The sequence below is a fragment of the Dicentrarchus labrax genome, unplaced genomic scaffold (genome assembly GCF_905237075.1).
Source record: "Dicentrarchus labrax unplaced genomic scaffold, dlabrax2021, whole genome shotgun sequence".
In the NCBI taxonomy this organism is placed as follows: Eukaryota; Metazoa; Chordata; class Actinopteri; family Moronidae; genus Dicentrarchus; species Dicentrarchus labrax.
In genome coordinates, this window is record NW_026136712.1 from 13,581,145 (window position 1) to 13,602,744 (window position 21,600).

The 21,600-nt window shown below is 38.6% G+C and overlaps 1 protein-coding gene across 1 annotated transcript in view; it reads right to left on the reverse strand.

Annotated features, from left to right (window-relative positions):
* Nucleotides 1–264: 264 nt before the first annotated feature.
* The window catches only part of LOC127373261 (rho-related GTP-binding protein RhoN), a 28,415-nt gene continuing 7,079 nt past the window's right edge, over nucleotides 265–21,600 (reverse strand). Inside the window, exons 3-5 of the mRNA XM_051417588.1 lie at nucleotides 9,106–9,215; nucleotides 4,469–4,603; nucleotides 265–1,360 (exon numbers count right to left, since the gene is read on the reverse strand). Of these exons, the coding sequence (XP_051273548.1) occupies nucleotides 1,106–1,360; nucleotides 4,469–4,603; nucleotides 9,106–9,215 (500 nt within the window). The 3' untranslated portion in view covers nucleotides 265–1,105. The remainder of the gene's footprint in view (nucleotides 1,361–4,468; nucleotides 4,604–9,105; nucleotides 9,216–21,600) is intronic.

A 21,600-nucleotide genomic window follows, 5' to 3' on the forward strand; every position in this document is an offset into this window, starting at 1 on the left:
GAAAATCATTTCCTTTTTAAATAAAGAGTTCCATCATCCCCAACAGAAGAAGCTTTTTCAAAGATAAAAGTGTTTTTGTCTTCCTGAGACAAAATGTTCAGAGCTAGAAACGGCTGTGCTCTCTGCTCCAATGAACTGAGATGCAATGAGAACACTTCTGACCAAGACAAACTATAAATCAAAGATTTCACATTTATACACTTAACCTTTCCAAGCATAATAATTCAGGGTCAAGACCAATTTTCAAATGAATAAAAATACATATTAAAGATGTTCAGCAGAGCAAGTTTTTATTATTTCATTATCACATGTACAACAAACTGTAACAGTCACCCTCTTTACTCCCTTTGTGACTTTCCTTCCCAGTGTGGATTAATAGAACAATATTAATTTCACAACACTTCAGTATTATGTGGTGAGTGATTATTCAGTTTTCAATATTAAAAGCACTTGTGGTTTAAGAAAATTAGTGTCATCTCAGCCCACGAGTTGTTGTTTTTTCTTTTGTCTGTCCAGATTTTCTTTTCAACTTGTCATATGAAGTGGAACAGAGGAGTTCATTCCCTGGCATTTACGAATGACTCCGAACAGTTTGCGTGCATCGTATTGTGCTTCATTTACTTAAACACTTAAAGAGAGAATAGCATTTCAAAACAGGAAACAACACAACAGAGGTCAAGCCCAGCACTGTTACTGCTGGTTCTCCATGATCTTTCCAGTTATTATTTTTTCCCTTTAATCTCCATACTGACTTTTTTCTGTCCTTGTGTGTTTTATTTGCTAACCAGCCTGTTTGTGTCCATGACTGTTTTTGTCCACTTGTTTGAATAAAAGCGTTAAAGAAAAAATTGCTTTTGCCACAACAATGACCTCCCCTGATGAGAACACGGCCACAGAGAAAAAATAACAAGGAGAGTTTTGCTTAAGATGGACAAACAATTCCTGCAAGAAATGCCACAGGATAGCATTCGTTCTTGTTTTCATTCTATTGTCCTTTATGCAGTGCAAAGATCTGACAAAAAAATCACCAATAAATTAAGTTCATGTGCAGTATGGTTTCTTGTCCATCAACACGCGCAGGTCAGGTGGCTGGTAGACTCTGGTCCTACATGAGCACACAGCTTTTGGCCCGGTCCTTTCTAATGGCAGGTGGGTGCTCATGAATCTCAGTCCGGGGCGGTTGCTGGGAGACCCGCTTGAGGCCGCGACGTGAGCCAGCACGTTTGAGCTGAGGCCGATGGATGCGGGACACAGACGACAGGGTGGTGACGTGGAAAACATCACGGACGCTGTTCTCCGAATACTTTGAGGTGCACTCTGCGTAGGCCACGGCACCAATCTGCCTTGCCAAATTAGTGCCCTAAAAACACAGAAAATCACAGACAGTTAAGAGGATTTATAAACAGTGAGAACTTGAACCTGCATTTTGCCACTTTGAGCAGTGGATGAAGTTGGCTGATCAACCCTAACCCCTTACTTAACATAAATACGGCTAGCAAAAGCAATAGAAAAAATGCTTGTTTACACATCCAGCAGACAATTTGCAAAATTAACATTTATTTGGAGCCATGTTTCACCTGAAAAATGTAAGTTGTTGATCTCCACCAACTCCAGAGGGAAATATCTGACTAGCTAGTTGCTAGTCTGCCATTTGGTGCAGGGCAGGTAGCATAAAGCTGTATGCTGCTGAACACAAGGTTGATTAGAATAATAAAACTGAAATAAAATACAGTCCCTCCAGGATTTTGTGGGCTTATTTTGGGTTTGTTGTGATTTCTTCGCAATAAAATTGCGTGAGAAAGTGAAAATTACAAAAATACTCATTAAAGGGAATTAAGGAAGCTTTTTCCTATAAAAAATAAAACCCTTAACAGTTTGGTGACGTATGACTAAATGTATAGCGTAGGGGACTGCTATGATTGGTGAAACTACAATTGAAAAGGTGCAGTGATTGGACAAAACTGCAAGGTCACGCAGAATTCACAAGGATTGGAATCCATCACAACTTGATGGACGGACTGTAAACAGTAAGTTTGTGGGTTGTAAAACCAAAACAATTAGCTTAACAACCCTAAAATGCACAGTGGAGGGAAACTGCAGTCCTTTAGTAATTCTGTATATGACCACCTTTTCAGTTGTTACTATAAAAAACATAAGTGCAGCTTTAAAAATCAAACATTCATCCAGCTATATGCTTCAGTTTGGGCTTGTTTGTAGTTCAAAAGTAGGTGACTCACCCAGAGAGCTGCTGAGAGCTAGTACTCAGAGCTATGGCAAACAAATTGTGTGTATGTGTGTGAGAGAAACAGAGGGGACGTGTGGTGAAAATGATGCTTTTTGTATTGCTTAAATATCATGTTGAACCTCTGCAATACTGTTGGACGACTCATGTAATTAGTCAAAATTAAGCCTTTGCACAAAATTACACTTGGATTTTGAAAGTCATACAGTACAGGGGGGAGTTCAGTGGACTTTTACAATGTTTCTCTGGATGTTTCTTATTACCACCATTTTTTCCCTGTGCTGTTCATTGCTTTATCCTTTTGTGAATATCAGACACTAAGTCTTGGTCATGTACAGTAAAGACTCCCCACTTAATAAAAGCCAACCCACTCAGAGGCATAATAGCTTGCTGGGGCATACAGAAAGCTAAGGTCCCCGACACAGTTATGAAATATTCAAGGCCTATCTGTGCAACTGTAAAACTCAAGCGTGAAAGCTGAGCTTATTCCCAGTAGTGGTTGGCACCATCTTAAATCTGGACTGGTTGAACTGATATGTATAAGGCGCTTTCATTTTGCTTACCTGCTCTACTACATCACTTGGTGTATCATGTAATAACCTAAATTATGTATTGCTTTAATCAATCCTTCCAGGTCTTATTAATAGCACCTTACTCTGAATATCTCTCAAGTTTGCCACTTTATTTCATTCTTACCTTTTGTAGTGTATAATTAGTTGAAATTAGCTGACTTCTTTGGCAATGAAACATCTACACTGTGTGACTGCGTAGGTGTTGACTGCCATCATTGTTAGACATATTCCATATTGAGGGAGTATCTAGCAGCAGGATGTTTTAATATAATGCCTCCTCTATGAAATATATTAAAGACTTGAGCTCTGCTTGCAGGGAGGCTGCATTATTTGTGCATTAATGGAAACGATCCAGCACTTCAAGTCTATATTTTGACGCCATTAAACCGATTAAAGCAGTAATCCCACAGTTGGCATGCGGTTCATTCTGGTGAATGCACTTCCCCCTTGGGATCACAGCAGTTGGTCAAGTGGCTGAAATGTAAAGATCCCAGTTTGTGGTTTGCAAAGCAGCCTTTTGTATGGCTCCCATTCAGAAAAGCTCTATGGCTACACTTTTAAGTACAACTCGAGCCATTTTTTTTGCTTCTATATTGATCAAGTCTGACCACAATGTCTCCAATTGTTTGACCAAAGAAATACTGTGCTTCTCTTGTACAATACCATAATAGACAATCGACACACAGTTCCCTGTAATCACACATTTTGGCCAACACAGGAAATTAAAATGATGGTTTTCACACAGTTCTGATGCAACTACATTGGACAATTAGGATTGCAAAAAAAACTACAGATTACATCCAGCCAAACAAGGTAAAAGTAGTAGCCTAACAGTAAAGAAAGAAAGAGTTTCAACGTTGCTGCTGGTAGAGTCTCAGGAAAACATTTGGTTTGATCAAAGGTTTCTATTAATTTGGAGATAAATGACTTTATGAAGAGAAACTAATCTGTGATCTTGATGGACCAATTTTGATGCCATTACTGACAGGAAAATGAGGGTGGTTACCTTTGCTTTGTTGGAGATATGAGAAAATATTAATATGTTGACAAAGGGCTGCCAAGAAGTGGGAATTCAAATTTACATGAAAATAGGCTATTAAAATTCATGCATGCCACTGTTCATCGCTCCAAGACACAAACAAAACAATTGTATTATCGCACATCCTGCTGTTTGTCTCCTCCTTTGCTCAGCCCCAGCTCTTTTATACTCCTTGTGTTTCTATATTTGTGGAAGTTATGATCTGAAGCAAATGTCATCCTCCGAATTCATTTTCAGAAGTTTTGTTTATGGGCACAAGGGAACAAAGTAATGGGTGTCGTTTGTCTGGGATGATGCTATTAAATTTGTACGTAAATCAGTGTAACTATAAGCAAATGAAAATCACTGCAGCAGAAAATTACTGAAGACTGTACATTTAAAACTGTATGCCATGCATGTTCCAAATATAACAATGTCAGATAAATTAAATAAATCCAACTCAGTTCACACATGCAAAATTACTGTTGCGTTGTTCAGCTATGGTATCGGGAACAGCAGTTAATTTCAAGCTAGGTTTCACACTGTTGATGCTCACTGCTTCTTTCTGAGCTTTCACAGAAAAGAAGGATACAAACAAATCCAGAAGATGTGTGGCATTTTCCCTGCACTCCTCACCTGTTCGTGGGTGACGGGAATGAGTCTGTGTTTGGAAAGCTCTCTCATGACGTTGAGGTCCGTCCTCATGTCCAACTTGCAGCCGACCAGCACCACTTTGGCATTGGGACAGAACTCCTGCGTCTCACCCTGCCACTGTGTATCAACAGACAAATACAGTACATATGAGTGCACTGGGCAATTATAAATCCAATATGGGTTGAACTGAGGATAATACACTGTGTGGCTGAAAGTATGTGGTCACCTGAACGTTACATTCACATGTTGAACATCTCATTTTTAAAAAAAAACATGGGCATTGATCTGTGATGTTGGGTGCAGTCTGAGGTGGAAAAACACCTTTAACCAGAGAGGGATGTGAAAGACTGTTTCTCAGCTTGGTGTTAAGTTACTGTTAGAAGGTGTTGTCACTAGTATCTTGTGTTATAAATTGGGCCGGGTGTCGAACCTCAATACTTTTTGAATATTGACCAAAATGTGACATCCAGGATCAAAAACTGTCATTTAATTATACTTTGATCTTTGGTAATTTTAATATTTTATTTAGGTTAAGTGATTTTACAGCTGCTTTGTGTCAATATACAGAATTAAATTCTGAAGCATTTAAAGGCTCTGGCTTATTTTGTTGAAGTTGAAAAACATGTTTATATTCCTCAGTGTAATGTATCACAAAAAAGTGTTGTTTTGGGGTCAATACCCAACTCCTGGTATCATATTTGGCACCAGTATAATGATGCTGCATATATAGGAATATGTAGTCAGAGTTCTTGCACCTACAACCATTAACAGCAAGCATCTTACAACATTAAAACCCAACCTTTATATTCAACCTTTTGCATTTTTTATTTTTGCCTGTATGAACACAACCTTTAGGCCCTGAGTTCAATTCAATTCAATTCAATTTTATTTGTATAGCGCCAATTCATAACAGAAGTTATCTCAGGACACTTTTCAAATAGAGCAGGTTTAGACCGAACTCCTTATAACATATACAGAGACCCTACAGTACCACCATGAGCAAGCACTTGGTGACGGGGACAAGGAAACACTGCCTGTTAAGAGGCAGAAACCTAGGACAGACCCTTTGGCTCTAGATGGGTGGTCGTCTGCCTCGACTAGACGACCTGAACTTGCAGCAGATTACATTCTGAAATGGTAATTTGATATAACAATCATCAGACATGAAAACCAGCCTTAATAGACCACAGTAGGACAGATGAGACACAAATACTGAAACAATAGAGTTGCTTTTTTAGCTGCTACATGAGCTCACAACAGTATGATGCTCATAGTCATGAACGCTAGAAGAAGACAGAAACTGACAATACTCATTACAGACCACGTTCATGACTCAAACTATTAAATTATTTCTCTCTACCACTGTCTTTCTCTCTGTGACTCCAGTCATTATCTCCTCACACCATGGCACAGGCAACCACTTCTAAGTTCGCACAGTTGCTCTATTTGTTCTTCCTCACAAAAGAGATCTTTTCTCCTGGATGTCTGTGTCGCTGCAGTTGCGGGCTCCAGTGTGTTGTGCTGTTGTGCAGAGTGGGCTGTCGCCTTTCAATAGGCCCTTCCAATGAACAGTGTGCAACTGGTGAATGGCAGCAATTTAGATGAGTCACAAAGGACCCATAGGAAGAGTGGCTTATTGTTTGTGTTAATGTTAAGAATTGGTGAGAGTTTTTGTCCCGGATAAAGAGCAGAATGTGAATTGTTCAGAGCGTCTGGTTCATCAAAGGATGAAAATGGAGGCTGGGTATTTCTGATAACTTCAGGCGACAATTCAGTTTGAAAATATATGTGCAACTCAGGTAACTGCACTCTTAAAGTACACATATCAAAACCACCAGGAAATGCTGTGGCTATCATTGAGGGCACGTCCTCAGCAATATGTCTGGGCCAGAAGGTTGGGTTGTGATATTTTTAGACATGCTAGCAGCGTCGCTCTTGGGATGGCAATATCTCAACAACTATTTGATGGATTACTGGAATTACCAAAACGATGAATCCTAAGGACTTCGGTGACCCCCCTCACTTTTCCTCTAGTGCCACCACGAGGTTCACACTTGTGGTTTTAAGTAAAATGTCTATTCAATCAGATAAAATTTGGTCAACCCTCATTTAACACCATTAGTCGGTAATTACCCTTTATCCAACACTTTGGTTTATGATGTTTATTAGTCTGGTTTAGACAGAGTTAAGGCAAACATTTAATTGAAATAAATAAGAGAAATGTTATACTCGTTGCCACAATTACATACGACACTGTAAATGGCAGTGTGGAGGAGGCTTTAAAAGAATGTCTAGACCAGAGGGAAAACATTTGCAGAAAAACATAATTTAAAAATGAAAGTTGGATATTTGTTAAATCTCTAAACAATTTGTTTAAATTCATGAGTTTTTTGGCATCAAGTAAAAAATTTCTGAGGTGGAATGAGTTCCCCCCAGGTTTCTAAGCTCATAAAAAACAGTAACTAGTGTGTGAGTATGTTATGTATAACGGTTAATAATGTACTGTTATACTGACTGACCCTGGGGTGCTTTATTCAGCTACACTGAAACAGTGGTTGGCAAAACCTGTGACTACAATTACAGACCCTTATGTCATCAGACAGTGCTGTTATTTTGAGTTTGTGTTTGTGTCTCTGCTATTGAACTTGTTTTTGTACACCTTCTGGCCTTCATAATGAAAGACCCGGTATGTACAAGTTGAGAATGCCGTATGTTGCAGCCTTGAAGTTTGGATGAGCTTTCGTAATCTCCAACATTTCTTTGACAAAATAGCCTGATATTTCCAAACAGGCAGGAGGATAGAAAGACAGAAAAGAGATAGAAAGCAGGAGATTAGGGAAGAGTGGCAGTCTGCTAGTCAGAAAGTTAGGACAAAAATGAAAAAGTTCCAAAAGGTTGAAGCGTTAGAAAAAAGGTGATAGACGGGTTGAGATTGGGATAACATCTCAGGTTGGGTAATGCTCTAACGTGGGAGATTTGAATGAGCATTTGAAGAGAGATTGGGCTAAAGAGAACAAAGGGTATAAAAAGGGAAGTGATAAGGAATCAAGGGGTATTTTTATAGCTTAGCAATGCTGAGAAAGATTAGTCCCTCTACAAGGAAAATTGGAGGGCACAAGAACTGGTTAGGCGGAAAGCTGTCAGAAATGACAGAAGAAAAAGTGCTATGAATTGCAAGGGCGTTATTTGAGAATAGAAGATTGCAAATGGAAAGTAAATGGAAACAAGACATGACGGCACATTGCCACACTTAAGCACTTATGTTAGAAAGTCCATGTAAGTTTTCTCTGTAAACTTCGAATAGGGTGACCCCTCAACATTTGGCACTTTGGCATCCTGCGCATGCATTGTGAGGTCAGTTCATTCACCACTATTACGAAGGCAAACTAAGGTCATCTTATAAGGTCAAAGTTCAAGTTAGTTCTCAAGTGGACCCCCTGTAGATGTGAGAATTTGTTCAACATAAAAGTGTTTTGTCTTGTATTGATCATGTCATTAATGAGTGATGGTGATGACTGCAGGAATGTCTGTGGACTGAAAGGTCAAATTGCTTTATCAATGACTAAAATGCTACTAGTTTGTGTTCCATGCAGATCAAAGTACTCAACACTTCTTTTGATATGAGAAAATTACAGCCTAAAAGGATAGGTTTGTATTTTTAATCTTTATAGAATTAAGTTATTGGTTTCTGTACTAATTTCTCCTCTCCATACTGGCCATGAGGCGATTCCTTCTAGGTGTGACTACATTGAAAGAAATGGGATGGGATGAAATCCACAGTCCTTGCTTGTGCAAAAAATGTCTTCTACAGTTTAGCCAAAGCTAATTTGAAGCTTCAGCAGTCTGAGTTACCAAACTGAGTTGACATTTTCTAAAGTTACAGTCTATTTAGTACAAATTCCCTGTTTGTGTTTCCATGTACAGTGATTCCTTGCAGAGCTCCGGTGGATGGCTACGCTACCAGGATGAAGATACCGACTTGTTTTGGCAAACACGGACTGCTACAGCCTCATGCTAGTTTAAAGTTTAAATCAAATGACAGTGTGAAAAGGGTTTCTGGTAGTAAATTATCACCCAAATCTGTAGCTCCCCTCAGCTTTCTCAAACATTACTGTTTTGGTTTATTCTCACTGCTCGTATAGTGTTTGTCTCACACTACCCACTCAGCACCAAACAGCCAAAACAGAGTTTGTAGCAGCTACACAGTCAGATATTTCCCTCAGGAGTTGGTGGAGGCAAAAACAGAGGTAAAAGAGAATGAATATTGGACTTATATTTGCCAGGTGGTCAGAAAAACCACTTCAAATGAATGAAAATGTTGCTCCATAACTGCTGGATGTGTAAATAAGAATTTGTTTGCTAACAGGTTCACCATATCAAGTTGAAATACAGGATTATAGATCCTTATTATATGATATTTTGTAGTCCATTTCTTATTGTGTAGTTGTGCTACAAAGGAATCACTTAATGGTCAGTATAGAGAGGAAATGATTGACTTGAACATATTAGAATCTGTCCTTTAAAGCTGCTCTGTTGCCTGCTGTCCTGATGAGAGACCAAATTTACCTTAAAAACAATTAATCAGGACAAATTCACACTTCTGTTAATGTGATACTGACCTTTTTCAGCACGCTGTCCAGCGTTTCTGGACGGCTGATGTCAAAGCAGATGAGTACAGCGTCTGAGTCAGGATAGGCTAGGGGCCGCACATTGTCGTAGTAGGCTGAACCTGTGGGCGAAGAAAAAGCAAAAAACACAGACATGACCAACGTTTCCAGGTGGATAATATGTAATTTTGTTACTTTGCTTAAGAGTTAACTTTTATATCACAAAGTGAGTCATTATAGAGCACGTTCGGCAATAATAACTATGATTAAATGTAATTACCATGAACTAAGCCACTCTGCAGATGACAATGAGTGGGTGTGATTCATTGCTTTCGAAACGAACAGAGGGGCCTCGTCCACAACCTCTGGTCTGTGCGTCTGACAGTCTTGAATAAGCGAATAGACAGACGTGTGACAGTGATATAATGAATGGCTCACACAAAGCGTCACCTGGTATGTCAGAATGGCATGTTTTTTTGCCGGGGGCCCAGGCTGAATTGAGCATTGTGACCTGGGCAAGGGGACACATTCCTATCCAGAGGGGACAACATTCCCACTGCATTTCCCTCATTGTCTTCAACACTATACGTGCTTTTGTCACCACACACAGGGCTTTGGCAACTTCACAAAAATGTGTTCGACAGAAAATTCTCATAGAATCCGACGTCGCTGCCACACATATAGCACAAACGATTCATAATTTTTACGTGTCTCACATGTTTTCAAAATAACCCAACAAAAAACACTGAAGAAGTCTTTAAAAAAATAAATGTTCCAAGTTCTTAATTGTTCAGGATTAATTGTTCAGTTACCTCTTGATAGCTGTCAAAAATAGGTTTTAAAAAATGTGCATAAAAATACCTCTCTCCTCTCAGTTAGTTATATTTTAATGTTTTAATGACTCACCCTGCACTCAGAGACGAATAAATAAATGTATCCAATAAAACTCATATAAATAAGCACTTTAATATTAGCTAGTTAGTTTATTAGTTGGCAAAAACTTTGCTTGTGGACAACTTAATTAACTATGAGGGAGGTGGGTGGAGATAAACAGAGACCTACAGCTCCAAATTACTGGTTTTGCAGACACTCCATGCTCGCTTAGACCTTTAAATTTGAAATAAATCACATTATAGACTCTAAAAATGCTCTTAACATTTCACTGTGTTGTTTGTTACAACCTTATTTTTTACCACCTTTTATCTGTTGTGATTATTTACTTACCAATGAAACTGCTGCTCTCTGGCACAACTTTACAAAAAACGCCCAAGTTGTAAACAAATCCCCAATTAAAATTGATTAACTGTATAAAATTGTATTTTAGCAGTTAAATCAGGGAGCAAAATGAAATGTTCCGATAATACGGATGGCCTAAAACTTCCTAAAGCCACTAAGTCGTTTTGAATTTTTTATTCTACACACCGCAATATACAGGTATAGTACGCTTGCCCAAAAAAGCTGCCATATTTACCCTGATTTGTGTCTAGCCCCAAAGCAGAACACGTGTTTGTGCATGTGTGTTGCTGTGGTCAAAAATGTCAAACTAAAGGCCACTACCATTTTTCCCCTGTCTCTCTGACTAATTTCTGCTCCTGGGTTTCACACACACACACACACACACACACACACACACACACACACACACACACACACACACACACACACTACCTAATTTCACCATGTTTTAGCATTTTCTAGGTCCAGATCAAGTCCACAGAAAATGAGGATGATTAATTCAATAAAAAGGCAAAGGGAGCAGGGGAGAGTGAAAGTGTATCCGACAGTCTCCATAAACCACCCGTAGGTCTCCTTCAGTGAACAGACAGCTGTAGCTCAGCTTCACACTGTCAGCTCCATCTCTGCGTCAGATGGCAGCTGCATTCAGCTGTGGTGTTTGAGTCTTTGACTCCATAAAATCCAGTGCAGTTCCTCCTCTGCGAGTGAACAAAAGTTCAGAAAAAGCAGCTATTTTCTGACATTTCTTTTTGAATGTTACAGTGTTTCTTTTTTTTCATTTGTTTGTACCGGCCAGACAAATTGGAGGAAATACCTGGAGTAAAATCATATTTCATATGAAAATTACTTTGGGAAAAAACTCATCCTTTAAGTCTGTCTCCGCCTTTGTGTAAACCAACAAGAAATCTCTGTCTCAGCTCACCTAAAGCCATGCAAACTGTATTTATGAAATACTGCCGGCCTAATCTGGGCAGTAAGATGGGACGCTGTAAAAGAAGTAATTTGCAGAACTGCTTAGTTAGCACTTTTGCAAGTACACCGGGCCTATATAGGCTACAGCTATGCAGAGTAATGCCTTTTGGTCAGCTGCTATCATTAGAACTCGTGCCGACCATTGCAAAATACTTGAACAAATGATGTATTTCCCAGCACACCTCAAGTTAATATATGTGCGTACATAGACAACCAACACAAGATATATGTTAGTTGGTTACAATTTCCACATGTAAACATTTTATTTTCCTTTAAATCTATTATATGACTGACTGATTTATTGCAGTGCACCAGAATATCTCTCACTGGGTGAACATCAAGGATGGACAACAGAGACTTTTGTCAGCTATCACAGAGAAAAATACTCCTGTAACAGTTCGAGCCCGACCAATAAAACCTATATTAGATTATTGTAGTATCAGTGTCAGCTGGTAAGAAATTTCAGTCCAGAAATATGTTTGACGGTAAGGCATAATTTAGAAAAAGTGTCCTTTTCAAGAATGTAAAAACTAAATTGGCCGATTTCTTATCAGTACCTGATTTGAAGCTCAGTTGTTCGGGATATAATAACAACAATTTAAAGGTGCTCAGTGGAATTGTCTTGTAAATAAAAAGAGTTTATTTTTACATTCTTGCCATACATTTACATTCTTATGTATATTTGCTGTATTTCCAGACAAAAGGCTAAAAAGTAAAGTATGAAATGTTTCATACCCGGTTCGCCATCACTTTTCAGCATTGTCAGTATAAAACCTCAGATCCAGACAATTCAATTTCTCCCAAACTTTTCCTAAGGCAAGAAGGAGTAAAAAAAGAACATAGCAGATGCAGAATAATAACATAATGGAACTCCATTATGCTTTAATGTGATTTTAAAAAGTGTTTTACACAACCTCGTTCTACCCTTCTACATTTTTCAAACGGAAATAATGGAGGTGGAAATCTATTCTCCATTTTAAAGGCTGGGACACATAACAGAGTTAGACAACAACATGGCTGGTAAATTAGATCACGAATGTTTCCAAATAAAATTATTTACAAGAACTGTCCAGGGAGCTGATCAGGCGATGCACTCAAGTCACTGCATCAAGGGAACGTAATGTCCTGCAGGCAGGTAACCAGGGATCAGTCTAATCAACAGATACATCTCCCAGTGTTGTCTAATGCAGCTGAGTGGTACACACTCTTCAGTTTACTTCATTTTGGGACTGGCCGCCCATTAAGACAACGTGAGCTGTTTATTTAGTAGCCTGTCTATCGAGATTGCTTCTCTCTGGCGGATTCAGTTAGTTTGTACTCCTTCAGCAGTAATATAGTTGTTTGTTGTTCTGCCAAGTCTTCCTCTGTTCAGTCTACATACCCCTGCCAGAATAAACAAGCATCAAGACTCTCCTGAGATTCAAGTCGCTCTGCACTTGAATCCTTCTCCTCTCATGAGTGGTTCCAAAAAATGCTTTCCAAAGCCAGCTTTGAATAAAAGACTCATTAAATTAAACTGTCAAAGGCTTTTGGTTTGTGTCATCAAGCATCCCGACAACAGACGAGAGGTTGTACAGATGTTACAAATGTCTCTTAAAGGAATAGTTTTATACCACTTTCATGGCTGCGGTTAAACATGTCTACTTGTATGTGAAAGTGTTCGCTCATAGTGATGAACCTGCGCGTAGAGTGTTTTAGTGTCTTTTGGTGCTTTGGTTTTCTGACCCCTGACTTCAGTGTTTGGGTTCACTCTCACCACTCTCATCAGCATTTTCAGCTGCAGAAGGCAGATGTTTATGCTACAAACAGTAAGCAACTGCCTGGTGAACATAGTGGGGCAATTAGCAGCTAAAGAGCCAGATATTTCCCTGAGGAGTTGGTGGAGACCAAAATAAAGATAATAGAGTGCATATTGGACTTGCATTCATCAGGTGCCCAGAAACATCACTGTTACTGTATTTGCTGCAGGTGTAAATAAACAAGTTACAGCTTGTTTCTGCAGCCAAAAGTGGCCAAAAATTAAGTTATTGCAGGTTTAAAAGTTGGATCCAGCCGGTGATTCACTTAGCTTAGCATAAAGACTGGGAACAGCTAGCATGGCTAGATCCAAAGTTAAAAATCTGTCAATGCCTGAAGTTCAGTACCAATGCATTTTATCTTGTTCATTCAGTCTGTACACAACAGTAACGTAAAATCAACAAGATATGTACAACGTGTAGTTAGTAAAGCTTTAGAGCTACTGGTGGGAATATTCTTGAACTTTAGAGAGAGCCAGGCAAGCTGTTTACCCCTGCTCCCAGTATTCAAGCTAAACTAAGCTAATCACCTCCTTACTCTTGCTTCAGACTTAATGCACAGACATGAGAGTGTTCTAAATATTCTCATCAATTTCTTGGAAAGAAAGTATATTTTCCAAAAATGCAGAACTATTAATTTAATGTTAAAAGTGTTGAATTATTTCATTGAAGGTCTATCATGTGCAGAATATAACGAGGGATCCTCATTTTCATTATCAGATGTAGGAAATCAAGAAATTATTCAACCTTATAGATGAATTCTCCTGCACTATTCTTCATAAAACTGGTATTAGCATAATCGTAGTTAATGATAGTGCTTACTCTTCATGATAAGAACAAATTCACACTGACACACACACACACACACACACACACACATATATAGACTGCAAACCTCAAGGCTCCATGATGTCAACTAATCCATGTTCAGCACTCGAGCGTCAGCTAATGTGTATTGATCTGTGAGCTTTTTTGACCCACTATGGGACCTGTAGTATGATGCCCCTCATGGGAAGATTCCTGCTGTTGTAGCAGCAGCATAAAGAAACATCAGCCCATCTGTCTCTGTCTAAAACCCTCTGATCAAATACAAACTCCAAAAGACACTCAGCTACTGGAGTATTTCATATATTCAGCTGTCTCAAAGGACAAAAAAAGGGTAATTTAAATGGTTTTACACCTTTTTTTACATCAATTTTTGAAATAGTTCAAGGAAAAAACACTTTGACACACACAGATTGCAGATTACATACTGGTATAAATTCAAGCTTCACTTAAAAAGAGCCAACCAAACGTCAAATGTGTGTAAGATGTGTGGCTGCCGTACAACGTTTGGCACAGTGACGCACAATGGTCTGGGAAAAAAGCAAAACCATGCTGTGACTCCACATGGGGTTGTCATGCTTTTGAGGTTTTGATGCTTACAAAAAGCTGTGTTTTTCACTTGTCTGTTTTATGTTGCTTGCAACAACACACTGGTAAGCATGTACTGTCCATACCTATTATGTGTTATCCACTTGTGTGCTGTTTTTGACAGTTATATCTCTTAGAGAGGTTTTCCTGTTTGATATCTTTTAGAGGCCACACCAAAGTTTTTTACAGTAACGTCAAGCTAAATGTAACCACATGCTTTGAACATGTAAAAGCATAGAGGCCGGTATGTAATCCACCTTTAATGACATAACACTGGGCTGCATCGCAGGAGTGGCCAGGTTTGTATATCCTCTTCCTGTTACTAACATATGATCCCTTCAGGGAGATCCTTTAATTTTGCACAATGTGCCGATCCAGGAAATGCAAATGTGATGAAATTGCTACTTTTCTGAGGAGTAGGGCTGCAATTTACGGTTCTTTTTCATTATCACAACTCTAGAGCTGAAAGTGGCATATATTCAAATTGCTTATTTTTTATGACCAACAATCCAAAAACACGTCATACAAGACAAAAAAAGCCGAATTATCTAGTTTCAACAAAATAGTTTGAATAGATTTATTTTCTGACAAATTACTGATTGATTGACTAATCGTTTTACCCCTAATGGAGTGTTAAGGTGTAACGATGCTGGGACGTAACCCTAACCCTAACCCGACATTGTGGAATAACATGGGCAGCACATAGAAATAAATGTGAGTATTTTGACACACACCATACATTTCCGGTGTGTTGCTCAAATTATCAACACTGTGAATCTCCCACTTTTTCCCTCTTATGCAGGCTTTTAACAAACAAATGTATCCAACTTAAACACTTCACAAAAACTTTAAACTTTAAACAACTGATACACTTCAATATTTCAGGGTTTTATGCACGGCAAATAGACACTCTTCAAACATCAGAGCATCTGTAATACAAAAGAAAGTAATTATTCAGCACTAAATGGGTGCAGGCAAGTACTCATTATAAATTCAAGACACAAATAACCAGGAGAAACAACCAAAACAACCTACATAACCTTCCATAGGTATTCAGCTTGGTTCAGCTCTGGTGACTGTGAGGGTCATTTGATTCCCATCATTTTCTCTAAACCTTTCAGTGACACCTCACGGCTTGAAGCATCAGCATTTGTTATGTTTCTCAATTCATTTATTCAGGTTTTTTTTTCTTTCACCCATCTGTATATTACAGACTGTACTGTAAAAGTTCAGCTTAGAGGAACAAAAGCTTTTTATGAAGTGAAGTTTCTTGATGAGCGACCTTTAATGAGACCCACTGGGCAGGTTTCTTAATTATGAAACGAAGGGAGGCATATTATCTATTCAATGTTAAATATGGTAAATCTTGTTAGTAATTTTTTTAATGCTCCGGAGATATCTCCTTTTTCTCATTTTGTCTGAACTTGTGAAAGTCATTATTAAACATCCACTGTTGTATTTTTGGAAATGTCTTTGGTTAGTCAAGCTCAAAGCTGTAAAGAGACTGATAAGAGGCAATCAGACCGCATGTGGTATTTTTCGCTATTCATGGCTCTGCATGATTCAGAAAAGAACACACATGCAACTTGAGATGTTTACACAGAAAATCATTATTAATCCTTGTGTATAACATTTTTGTCTGCCAGCTTCCATTACGAAACAGTAATGTTCTTTAATTTTAAAATCTTGTTTGTTCCAGTCATGCCCTTCTGAAGAAATATTACCTTATTTGGGGGGTTTCATCCAGGCCTGAATTCTTTAAATACATCCAGAGAGGAAAATTCAATGCTATTGATTAATGTATTTTTCTTCCACCACCTGAACATAAGTAACACCACCCACAGAGATGAAGCATTACTGCTACACACTCATGCTGTGTGCAATGTGGGGACAATACAACTGACTCACTGTTAAATAACAGTAGAGAAATCAGTCTGTACGTTCAGATGATTATCATACAGTGATAGAGACCACTGATACACACACACACACACACACACACACACACACACACACACACACAGGGATAATCACTCAGCGTATATGTATAAATACTTTGAGACACCCTGCAGAGCAGACTGTGCTGTCTCTCTCTCCCTGTACAGAATTGGATTTAGGTTTCACGTAATTTTAACGTGGTATTATGCCTCATATATGTTTGCCATGTGTCTCATCAGCTGGCCTCATAGATTTATACTTGAACTTTGTAATAATATAATTTCTTTGATTACGCAGGTTGTAAGAAGGCCATTTGTTACTTAAGCACCTGTGATTAAAATCTCACATTAACTTACAATTGACGCCACCTGCCTTATAATCAGCAATTCCCCCATTTATAATGCTAGCACAAATGAGGGTTTCCATCAGGAATAGGTTACTTCTTTCCAAATTGACACACTATTTGTAGAACACTTTATCTTGTTTTTAATTTAAAATACCTTGCGTCTGCTAATTCCTCATATCTTTAATTGATCTTTCATATCACATTGTTCATTAGCATTTGTTGCTAATACAAGGTTCACCACAGGCTTTCTCGCACATTCAAACTGCAATACCCCTAACATAGCTCATTTCCATGTCAAAGTAAGGTTTTATAAATAAAAAGTCATACTTAAAGATCAAAATTGATTGCAGTGTTTTAGAAATCTGATCCCCTGATCATATAATGGATTTCTAACAATGTCAATTTTGATTGAATTATTTGTTAAATGCAATGGGACGGTTAAGCTTATTTGAGGTAATGAGTGTCTTGATGTCTCTTCTCAGGAGTGATGTCTCAGTGGAACTAAAAGTTAAAGGGACACCACCAATTTTATACATGAACATCAGTTTACTATGCAAGAGGCTGTAAAAACAGATGTGCCATGTCTTCTTTGCCTCTGGAGGAGCTTTTCAATGCAGTATTATGAGGTTAAAATCCATTAGATAATATCATAGAAATATTCACTTTCAATTGATCAAGTTTATTGATAAAAAGTAGTAGTTATTAATGAACTATGACATTAAAACACAATGTTAAGCGTGATCCATTTAAGCTGCACCTACATGATCGATTCATGTAACTGGAGTACGTGCTGCATGTTGTCACGCTCTGCTTGAATACCAGACAATAGTCTGAAAAGCAGGGTGGAGGAATGAGTGTTGCTGGCGCTTTCTTTGCACAATGTCCTTGTCAACAATGTGACAACAGAGTCTGATTTCCTATACCACACACATACTTCTATGTGCGTGTTTTCTGTGAAATACTAAATACGGACCAATTGCATGCCTGCCTTCTTCGTTGTAATGGAGAGCAATGAAAAATATTGTTATTCTAAAAAATACAGCAAAAAGCAGCATAAGGCGAGGGAGGAATGCTGGGAGAAAATTACTATTCAACTCAATGCACTCTCAATACCTTCCATTTATTTCTAATGTGAGAGCTGCACATTGTAGAGCTCTTAAACTTTAAACTTACAGTAATACAGCATATTTAAACATTACGCTCCGACACAGTCCCATAATGAAGAATACATGGAACTTTCGTTTTTGGCTAAATGAAAGTGAAATTAATTTTATTGATTTAATATTATCTGTGATAAATGCTAATCAGTAATAATAATCAGTGTTCTATTAGCTTCAATACCAGCAGTGTAAAAATCACGACCAAGCATAACAACATCATCCAAAGTGTTCTGCTGCTTTCATTATTCTTTTAGTGTATGGATGACATGCTGTGTAACATTTTATAATATTATAATATTACTATTAAAAGACTATTTTTTACAGCCTATTTAAATCCAAAAACTGTGAACACAACCTCCCTCAGAGCAGGATAGGTGTGCAGCATAAAACATAAAACATACCTCACTCACACATTAATCTCGCTATTTAGTACACCTCTCTGTACAGACCTTTGTTGGGAATATTCTAGTTATGATACTGTTGTTTAACCATTCACTAAACTGGTAATGAAATGTGTTTCCTAAAAGTTTTGAAGTATCAGGCGGAACAATTGGGCTGACGTTCACTCAGGCTCTGTCTAAGCCAGTCTTGTTTAAAGGTTTTTTTTAATTCCGAGTCAGACTAGTAACAGAAAACCTGGCTGGATTTCAGTGAAAAATTCTACGTGATGTTTCTAATTCAGTGAACACAGAGGGAGAGTGCCACCAGTGAGCAGAGTTTTGCCTGAAATCAGCAGTAATCCTGCAGGATTCCTTAAAATTAATGACAGAGGGAAGAGACTGACATCTGGGCATCTCCCCTTCACATTAAACCTCCCAGCTCCTGTTGTGATTTTATATGCTGTCTGAGCAGCCTTATGTTCCTGTATGCAGCCCTGATTCTGAGCTTTAAATGCAGAGAATGCATGAACCTCTCATCCATACGGCTAACTTTTTTTTACAAACACAGCTATATAGGAGTTTCCAATGTAAGAGAGAGTTATGGCAACAGTATATTAACCTACAAATTAACATTTATTATTGAGAAAATTCTTATGGTTTACTTTGGGTCAAAGTCACTTGACACAAGGACAATTTCAGAAAATTTGCAATCACTTAATGTCAGTTTTGTAAGTTCATACTAAATGTAAAAGTTCCAATACCGATTTTATACTTGTCGATCAATGAAAATGCAGTGATTCCCAACCAGGAGTATCAAACGACATAACATCACGAGTTGCAATTGAGAATTTGTGAAAACTACCTAAATAATATTGAAATGTCCAGCTTCTGCCACTCTACATAGTATGAATGCGAAAAGGGGAAAAAAAGAGACCAAGACAAAACAATTCTAGGATCATCATCACTGTATTGTCTCAACATCCACCTTAATGTAATCAACTGTGTTAAATAACACCCAGTTTCGAACCCCTTTATATGAACATGTTTCGGAACATGACGAGTGGTGCCGATGAAGGGGTACTTGAGCTAGTCTGATAGTGTTGTGGGGGTGCAGACAAAAAGGTTGAGAGCCACTGATCTACAGTATATGACGTACCATTTCAGGTGATCATCCTTGTAAAGTAACATTTTTATCAGCACTTCAGTGTTTCCAGGATCTGATCCACTGTTATGAACCATTATCAATCCAGTCCCTGCCTGCAATGTGTTTTCATTCGTGATCAGCAAACCCATTCTCACCTTTGTGATGAATGGAAACCATTTACTAAAACAAAAATAAAGAAGCATAAAACCAGGAGACACTAGTCTTGTACAGCTGAAATGATAGTATATCGCAATGCAGTAGAAATAGGGTCACCACCATCTAGCTGTCTCAATAATGGCTGAGGTGTTGGGGGTTGAATGTAGTGGTCATAGCTACGTCTTGCATTATAGATAAGGGATAGAGAGGGTCTTAAGTGGATGGATAGACCCCTTGAGTGCCCTCTGTGTGTGCTGGTGCGTCTAAACAAAGTGCACTACAAAATCTAATTACTTTTTTCCAGTCACATAATAACAAGTGCGTGTCTAAAATATCTCCATGGCCCGATAACATTTCAAAATGCCTGTTCCTGTTGGGCTGTCGAAAATATTTCATTCCTGTTAATAAAGTCTTAAAGCAAATGTTAGCATTAGCAAAAGAGCTATAGCGAGTTTTGCTTGGGTTTTTTGTCTTTTGTCATGGCCTAACTCTCTCTTTTAGTTTTACATAAAATAGACATAAAAATAGAAATGAGCATTTTTAGAACATGAAAGATGAAGATGCTTAGACTGCCTGGTAGAGTCTGGGTAAAAACTTGAACAAGTTCTGAAAGTAGTTTTAAGAAAAAATACACAAGTCTGTATTTTGTCGATTGCTAAAGAGTCTCTGAATGTGCAAAAGTCACATCTAAAAGTTAGCGTTACTGTGTCTGGCCAGACTTGCTGTCTCTCTTAGAAAGACTGCTCAGTTACACATGCACCAGTAGCTGAGAGGCAGACCGGTTGTGCCCTGGGAATGAGAGTGGAGATGCATCTAGGCCATTGATTTTCAATGTACCCTTGGTCGTCTAATGGGCTGCATGAGCGGAGGAGAATCAGACCAGGATCACTGGGGCACAAGCTCGCTCCATGAAAACCTACTGACACTCATTTAGCCCACACTCAGCCTGCTTTCTCCTATACATGACTATGCGCACTTAAAACTCAGCACCCCACTCTGACACTATCTCTCTCTTCAGAGTCTCTATTTATATATTTTCCCACTCCTCTAATCTCTCAGAGCACTTATTCATACTTACACTCATACACACAAACATACTGCACATGTTTAGTAGAAAAAAAAACAAAAAACAACAGCACTTGGACTAAAAACCCAGTTTCCCCCCACTATCTGCACTACTATCCAAAAAGCCTCTGAAACGCTTCAACACATCAAGCTATTTTCTCCACTCATTTCTGTCATGGAGCCCTGTGCCACTCACACACAGATGCTTGCTCAGAGCACATCTGGGTAGTGCTTTCAAGGAGCCAACCTGTAATTGGGGTCATAAAAGCTGTTCATGAATGAATGATGGATTGTTGAGGCAATCTCAGCCACAGACTCCGTCGATCTGGGATGAAAGGATGGATGCAACAGGGCCTTTAAAGGGCTTACAGTGCCGGCGATGTTTGCTCAGTAGTGACAGAAAAAGTAGCATGTGTATAGTGTGTGTGGAAAAAAGCAAGCATCCGTGTGTGTTTAAAAGTGGAGATGCTCATATTGACTTGTCAGAACTTCAAGGAAGTATCATACAATTCAGGTTACATGCTCCTGAACAGGAGTTCAAGGCGCAAACCTCAATGCATTCCTCCATTGCTCATTGTTTTGTGTGTGTGTGACACTGCAGGTTGAACCGGTTGCTTTATCGACTCTTACCTCACACTTTCTCAGTTGTGATACCTGTGTGTTTGGGAGGCTTGTGTTTTCGTAGCAAGAGTACCCTGAAGGCAACAACAACTTCTTGTCGTCAGCCAGCCACAGAGGAAAATAAACTCAGAATTCAATCAAAAATGTGTTCCTTTGCAGCAACAGCAAAAGGCACAGGTTCTTTATGAATCCAGCCAAGACAACTTAACTTCAAACCCTAATTTCAAACCTTGATATGTGTGTTACCGCCTCATAAATGAAACAAAGTTTGTAATTATTC